The following is a 7814-nucleotide window of genomic DNA, read 5'->3' on the forward strand; positions in this document are numbered from 1 at the left end:
GACGGCTCTTTATCCCGCCCCCCTCCCCTGAAGCCGAAAGATCCCTTCCCAGTGCCCTTTCTAACAAGCCCCGGAGCAAAAGGCCACCAATTTTCAGTGAACAAAAAGCCACTGGAGAGAGCCCCGTTTGTCAATATCAACTGGTCCAGCCATTTCCCCTCTTCAGACACATCGGCCGATCTGAGCTGGCAGATGTTTAGACAAGACTTTATAAATGGTTCAATACCAGCCGGTAATGAACCCCAACTGACCATTCCAAAGCAGCGAGAAGCATCCCCGATCTCCCCTGCTGGGATCTAATAATGCTTCCGCACTGGAACAGTATTAATCATGGAATGAAATAGATGAGGCTCTTGAAAAAATAAGTGTATGATTGATTAAAGGGCAATCTAAGAACCTATTATTCTTGTTTCATAACGGGGTAAGTTATATTCACTCAATTTATCTTTGGGGGGAATATAAATGGGGGGTTGTCTCCTTATTGAAATTATATTATATGGGGATTCTCATTATTGGCTGGGAGGGGGCTTCAAAAGGCTGCTTAGCTTTTTATCAGCCTAATAGAGGTGGATGAGGAGGCAATTCCCACATGAGGGACTGCGAGAAAGAGGAGGGGAAGGCGATTTTAAAGGGGGTGGGGAATCTTCAGATACGTTTGTGGACTTTCAGGGTTTGGGTACCTCAAATGTAGACATGGGAAGTCAAAACAGCTTTCTGGATGATGTTAAAAGCACGCAGCCTGTATCACGTGCAAATGTAGTCCAGCCCTACAAATTAACTTGGAAGATTTTCATTGTTCTAAAACCTATGGCAAGATTTAATTAGCCAGTTTGCTCCTATTATAAACATTTAATAGTCTATCCTAAATTCCTATACCAATTACATTTCATATTTATTGTGGTTTGAAATAAAAATTTCTGGTAATGGAAAAAAAAACCCACTATGTTATTGCAGACTAGTCTGTTTTTATTTACAATGAAAGATATAAATTAGTAAAGAATTCTCGTTAAACGACGAGGGGCTGTATAATCGTCAACGTCTCAAATAAAAACCAGGCATAATTTATTTACAAAAGAATCAGGATTTCATTGCAATACAACTTGCATAAATTACTAGAAGCTCTTATATCATTACAAAAATAAATATCAAATTTTCCCCCATTTTTAAGTACTCAAGTTCTTCAATCACGGTTTCTTTTAAATTGCTACTGTATGCATCTTTTAACAAAGAATTTGTACAATAAATCCTATCACACCTACAGAATATATATATTTATACTGATATATATACCGTGGCAATGAAGTGATCGATTCAAGATATCCTGAGAAAAAACAGATTTGCTTTGTGTGTTTTTTTCTTCGTCGTCTTCCTTGTTTAAAATCACACATACATTAGGGAAACTAAACTATACCAGCAAACTCACATAATGTCCAACAAAATTCTGGTTTAATTATTAGAGTCTGTCCATCGATTAGTGCTCTGTGATCTTCTTTTCTACAGTGGCACAAGATGTGATCCGGATTTAGAGTTTTGTTTAGAGAGACAGAATAGAGCTGATGGCTTGTTGACTTTTCTCAAAGCAATTGTGACACCTACCTGTGGACCAAGGGAAACACCAGATCATCCACAATCCTTCAGTTACACACCCGGGGTTAAAAAATGGAAGGCAAACTAAAATGCTTATCCTGCCTCCTGGTCATAGAAGGATTAGGGGCTTGGCGGTGGAGGGGGGTGGAGGGAGCAAAATACTTGGCCACAAGATTTTTCTTTAATGGTAACCATAGTTGCTGGGGGAGGGAGAGCAGGCAATCTACTCGCATTCTGTTCTCTTTGGAGCCCTGCCAGAATGCATCTCATTGTCCCTGCTGCTATTTGAAATGCATATAAGCATGCCCCATACTTAAAAAACAAAAAATGGTGCACAATTCTTACCACTGAGCATTGCAAGGGATGAGAAGGAATTCCCTGGTGAAAAGGAAGGAGAGCGGTGCCAGGCTCTTGTGCTGGGGAAGGGGGGAGCTGGGCAGGAGGACTTAACTTCCTGCTTGCTTGTGCTCTTATCCTTTAAGCCACCGCGAGAATCCGGCAGCCTCACGGGTACTTCTGCAGTCCTTCTCTTGGGTATTGCCTGCAAATATCTCCCGCAAGCAGAGCGTGAGGGGGCTCTCCCACTCGTTTCAGTGGGGCTGAGGTTGGAGAAGGTCCCAAGGGGGCTGGGCTCTGACTTTGCAAGCAACCATTCCCTGGGGAAAACAATTAAGGGATATTTCAGTAATTGCAGATATTGTGTGTGGGCACAACACACACACACACACAATAGTTACAATTTTGCAATATTGGTTAATGGTTTTTCAAGGAAATTGTTTCTTGCAAATCACATACATTGTTTCGTATTTGGCATTTATGTAAACAATGAGGCTGAAGCTGAAAGAACTAAACTGATTTACAAAAGGTGGTGCTGAAAACCCCAGTTTCGCCTTGCAGTCCCGCTCCTTGGTAATGAAGCAAGAAATCAGCATTAAGTGAATTTACAGGCCCAGCAATGGGCCCAGTGGCGGTGCCCAAACAATTCTTCTCTGCGGTGTAACATGATGACGATGGCAATTGCAATGGCAATGGCAATGGCAATAATAATAATAATAATAATAATAATAATAATAATAATAATAATAATAATAATAATAATAATAGTGATATACTCACTTAGGTGCCATCTATAGGTAGGGCTGCACTCCTACCGTGCACGGTTCAGTGGGGTCTGTCAAAACAGAAGCACCGGTTAGTCACACAAGGACACAGCTAACTAACCGGATTATACACTGCAGGGACCGCGGGGCTCCCCTGCCGGCCAAGCCTTCTCCGGAGCGCGGCTCTTTCAGCAGAGCGGCGCTCCGGGGGCGGCGGGCTCTTCTGTAGCCTGCCGGTTCTTGATGCAGAAGAGGGTTCTTCGCATGACCCATCCCCGAACCATTGGAAAGGACGGCAGTCTCACGCAATCGCCACGCGCCCCCCCCCCCCCCCGCCACCCTGACTTTCACTTTTGGGACTCAAGGCTGTCAATGCTGCCGACTTCACAGGAGGTTTTGGGAAACGAACTTTATTTTTTTTAAGTATTTTTAAATTTAAAAACCCGCTTTTACTTAGGGATGTCAAAAGAAGCCAACTTATGCAGATATTTATTAAATAAACAATGAATAAAACTCCATGCAAACAAAATCTTTGAAACAAAATCAATTTTATGTGTTTGTGTTTGTGTTTTTTTTAAAAAGAAACACTTTTAGTCAGGGAGAACAATGTATTGCTACCCCATCGCTCAAAGAATTTCCAATGCATCGGACTCAGGGTCCCACCGGCGGCCAAGAAGTCTTGGCCCTCCAGCCGGGGCATCCCGCCCTGCCCCCCAGTACAATCCCCCGCCCCTCCGAAAGCCCGTCCGTCCTTTGCAGGCAGATTCTCCCGGGCCGCCCTGCAGCGCTCCCTGCGCTCCGTGGGCCGGGCAGACTCCGGCTTGCCCCCCTCAGCAAAGGTGACCACCGCAGCAGACAACCGGCCCCGCGACCCAGCTCTCCTCGGAAGGCGCGTACCTTTCTTGGCGTCTGGGCCGGCCGGCTTGTAGTGCTGCTCAAGGTGGCTGGCGAGGCTTTTTAGGGAGACCTCCGGCCCCGGTTTGTGCGCCGCACCCCCGCCGCCGCTTAGGACCGCCTGGCCCAGTCCCTCGCCGGAGGCCACAGCAGCCGGGTTGTACCGAAGGAGGCTCTGGCCCTGCAGGGCGTTGAAATTCCCATAGTTTGTGTAATTGCTATAAAAAGGTGAGGTGTAATAAATATGCCTCCCCAGGAGCGATGAAGCCGGGTAGGCGGCGCTGTGCGGGGCGGAGGCGGGCGGGCCCGACGGCGGGCAGCTGGGCCCCAGGCCCGGCGGAGGGTGCGAGTGCTTAAGGTCCGAGGTGGCGATCTCGGCCAGCGACCAGAGCTTGGGCTTGCTGGCTGGCGCCGTCTGAACCCGGCCATCCAAGAGCGCCTTGTTGACGTTCCGGGAGACGTCCTCGCCCGGTGGCTGGCCCAGGAGTGGGGCTTCCACCCCGGTGAGAGGCGATGAGGCGGCCGCTTTGGCCACGAGGCCTGGGCGGACCTCCTCCTCCTCGTCCTCCTCGTCGTCGATATCGTCTTCGTCCTCCTCCTCCTCAATCTCCTCGTATTTGTCCTTGCACTCCGAGCCCAACTCGCAGAGCGGCTCCCCAGCCCTGCACGGTGCCTTCTCCCCATCAGATTCGGTCGAGCAAGAGTGGTCGGTGAGTGAGTCGACCTGCAGGCTGATCCCTGCCACAGAAAACCGGGAGACCCGTCAAGGAGGCTGTGGCCACCGACCAGCTTCCTCTCCCCGGAACCCTGACCCTCGCCCACCTCGCAGCCCACCGAGCGGCAGCCCAAGGCAGGCGACTTCGACGCTGCCACACCCCCTCCCGCCCCGCCACCAGCTCGCTCCCTGTCTCATATCGCAGGGCCAGCGATCTGGGTGCTTTTCCAAATGTCCCAAAGGAGGGGACTTGCTGGGACACTCACTCCTGGCCACAGATTTCAGAGGGCGGCCCTGCAGGAGGCCTTGGGAAGGGCAGGCCCTTCTCACTCACTCCCCTATTCTTATTATTGCTACTGCTACTGTTATCCCTCCCTTTTCACTGTGGCTCTAAGTATTTCTGGGGAGAACAGAGCTCTAGCACGGTTAGACTTCGCAATGCCTGACTGAGCTGCTTCCTGCGGTGACTCCAGTCAAAACGGGGGTGTCTCCCGGAGGAAGCGGGGGCTCAGCCAAGGAGCTGGTCTCGGGCAACAGAAAAGCAGCCGCATTGGAGGTGGTCCGCGGGCCGCTTGTTCCAGTTGGCAGAGGCCGGTCCTGGCTTCCCGTGCCAGGGCCTGGAGCACAAGCTGCCGTCCCCCGCCCGCCCGCCCACGCCGCTCTTACCCTCATCATCGGCCGAGGCCTCGTGGCTCTCGCGCCCTTTGTCGGTGGCCTCCTTGGCGTGCAGGCCACCGTCACCGTCCAAGTCCTCATCTTCATCCTCGCTCTTGTTCCGTGGCGCCCACGTCATCTTGTTCTCCTTCTTGAGCCTTCTCCGGGCGTTGGCGAACCAGGTAGAGACCTGCGTGAGGGTCATCTTGGTGATGATGGCCAGCATGATCTTCTCACCCTTGGTGGGGTAGGGGTTCTTGCGGTGCTCCTGCAGCCAGGCCTTCAGTGTGGCGGTGGCATCCCGTGTGGCATTCTTCCGGTAGGCCGGGTCGTTGAGCTGGTACGGGTAGGCTGGGCTGCCGTAGGGGTGGTAGCTGATGGCGCCGCTCATTCCTGTCGTGTGGGCATCGTAAGGAGAGCCCTGCCAAGCACAAAACGCTGGCTGTTAGCTGCTGGGCAGGGCGGCCCACAAGGGTCAGAAGCCTGGTGCTTCTGGCTAGCTTGGGGATCGCAAAAGGATCCCCGGGGGCATTTTGAACCTGCTTCCCTTTCTCCACAGCTTTCTCCCAGGACTTCTTACCATTTATTGAAATTTATCTCAAGCTTTAAAAAAGAAACTCCCCCTCCAAAAGTGCTGCAGGTAATTTCTTAACATTGTTCTGCTTCTCTGCTCCTCCTCCAACAGAGAAGCAAGAATATTTCCTCTCCTGCTGGGATGGGGTTGCGGTGGGAGAGGGAGAGAGTCCGCAGCCCCCCACTTAGCAATTCACTTCGCTAATGCATTGCAAATCCAATTTGCAAACCAGAAGATATGCACCGTTTCGAATTGGTCAAATTCGATATAATTAGCATTTTAATTCGCTCTTTAAACGTTTAAATTGCACTGATTTAAAGTCTGCATAATACAGGGTGTGGGCTAGGGGGCGGAAAAAAATTAGTGGAGCAACTCGATAAGTTTCAGAAGATCCAGAATGTACAGCACTCCAAATTCGCCTCCTATTCATAATAGCCCGCGGACAATAAGATTTAGCAACTTGCGTCCCCCGCCCCTCCCGGCCGGCGCTTCTGTTGCCCCGAGAAAGTCAAACAGAGGAGCGTTTCAGAGTGGCTTCCCTTCACCAGACCCCGATCGCCTGGCTGGGAGAGTCCACAGGAGGGGAGGGGACGGGAGAGGAGGGTGCCTGGAGAGGCTGGCAACGGGAGGCTCTGGTGTGGCGGAAACACAACGAATCCCTTCACCCCACGGTCCCCTTCCTTGGGGGATGGGGTGCTGGGAGTCCAATAGCGGTCCACCGAAAGAGCCCCCGCCTGGTCGTGCGCTCCGGGGTCCCGCTCCGACAACCCGGTCCCACCCGTCAACCTGCCTTGCCCGCCGCGGGAAAGACCACGGGCAGGAGAGGGAGACCACGGAAGGGAAGGGGGAAGCGGGGAAGGAGGGAGGCCACGGGTGGCACCGAGGGAGCATGGGAAGAGGCAAGGGAGAGGGGGAAGAGGCCAGGCGTGCCCCAGCGGGCTGGCGGGCTGGCTACCCACCATGTAGGAGGGGAATCCGGTGGCCGGGTCAGTGGAGTACTGGAGTGGACTGCCGAAGCCAGTGGCTGCCGCCTGGGCTGTGAACGCCGCCGATCCTGGGTAGGGGCTGAATGCGGAGCCTGACGACGACCTGGCCAGCTCCTCGCTGCGCGGCGCCGCCAGCGCCGACGCCCCGTACGCCGGACAGGAGTAAAGCGCCAGCGAGCCCGGCGGCTGGTAGAGGTAGCCCTGCGGGTAGGACATGGCTGGGCCGGCCGGGCTGGGCCGGGCCGAGAGCGCTGCTGCGGCTGCCGCTACTGCTGGTGCCGCCACCGCCGCTGAGGAGCTCACAGCCTCCCCGCCATCGGCAGCACGAGCGCCAGCCAAAAGGCGAGCGGGCGCCGGGCGGAGGGGACGCGCGCGCGCCCGCTCCAACTCTCCCCGCCCGCCCGCCACTCAGCCGCGGCCGGAGGAGGAGGAGCAGCCGCTGCCGTTGCCACAAGGGGCGGGCAGGGGAGGCGGAGCGGCGGCAGGCGGGAAACCCAGGCGGCTTGGGCCGGGCGCCGTGCTCTCCTGCCACCTTGCCTCGGCGGCCCTGCAGAAAGCACTTGGCCGGTCGCAAGCCGGGCAGACGAGCCCCCGCGGGGCACACTGGCAAGGAGGCTGCCCATCTTGGCGGCCCATCAGCAGAGCCGCCCAGGACACGCCCCACCACTGCCTGGATGCCTTTGTGGAGGGCGGGCCTGCCAGCTCCCCCTTCCCAAAGCCCCGCCCTTGCGTTGAGCTGCTCTTCAGGGACCCCAGGGAGCCCCGCAGCCGCTGCATCCTGCCTGGGTCTGCTGTGCCCTCAGCCCCCACTCCTCGGAGTTCTCAGCCAGGGGGCAAGATGGGCATGGGGGGGCTCGAGGTGTCGTACGTGGGGCTGAGAGCGCAGCTCTGGGATGAGGCGCCGGAGCAGCGGCGGAAGAAGGTCATGCGGACTGAAGAGCGCCCGCCCTCGCCAGGAGCAGAAGGTGCTTGACCACCCGCTTGACCGGGAAGCAAACTCTGGTCTGCTTGGGAGATGAAGCAAATGCTAAGTGCCGAAGCGGTTCTCCCGCTGCCCCGCAACCCGGGTGGGGGTGAGAAAGCGGAGGAAGTCACCGACGGGATCACCCTTGAAGCCCGCCCCAGCCCCAGCCTTCGATCCCTGTAATCAACACTTATGTCGGCTCCCCTCTCCTCCCCCAAGCTGCCCTTGAGGAGCCTGCTTGGCTTTTCCAAACCCTGGCCTGAGTTCAGGCCACCAGGGGAGCTGACCTGCAAGCAGGGGGGGGGGGGGAAGGCAGGGAAATGGGGTGCTTTGACTCATG

General features: G+C 54.8%; 1 protein-coding gene across 2 annotated transcripts; it reads right to left on the reverse strand.

Annotated features, from left to right (window-relative positions):
• Positions 1 to 909: 909 nt before the first annotated feature.
• On the reverse strand, positions 910 to 7129 carry IRX2 (iroquois homeobox 2). Of its 2 annotated transcripts, XR_013226572.1 has the most exons (6): positions 6484 to 7129; positions 4963 to 5371; positions 3585 to 4319; positions 2704 to 2758; positions 1933 to 2243; positions 910 to 1596 (listed from the first exon to the last, which is right to left on the reverse strand). XR_013226572.1 is itself a non-coding variant. In XM_077310335.1 (5 exons), the coding sequence occupies exons 1-4, from the start codon at positions 6724 to 6726 to the stop codon at positions 2715 to 2717; spliced, it is 1431 nt and encodes a 476-aa protein (XP_077166450.1). In that variant the 5' UTR covers positions 6727 to 7120; the 3' UTR covers positions 930 to 1596; positions 2704 to 2714. The 2 variants fall into 2 exon arrangements, 1 of the variants encoding a protein (XP_077166450.1); XM_077310335.1 differs by lacking the exon at positions 1933 to 2243 and having other exon boundaries at positions 930 to 1596; positions 6484 to 7120.
• Positions 7130 to 7814: the final 685 nt, after the last annotated feature.

This window comes from Paroedura picta, chromosome 14 (assembly GCF_049243985.1).
Source record: "Paroedura picta isolate Pp20150507F chromosome 14, Ppicta_v3.0, whole genome shotgun sequence".
NCBI classification, from domain to species: domain Eukaryota; kingdom Metazoa; phylum Chordata; class Lepidosauria; order Squamata; family Gekkonidae; genus Paroedura; species Paroedura picta.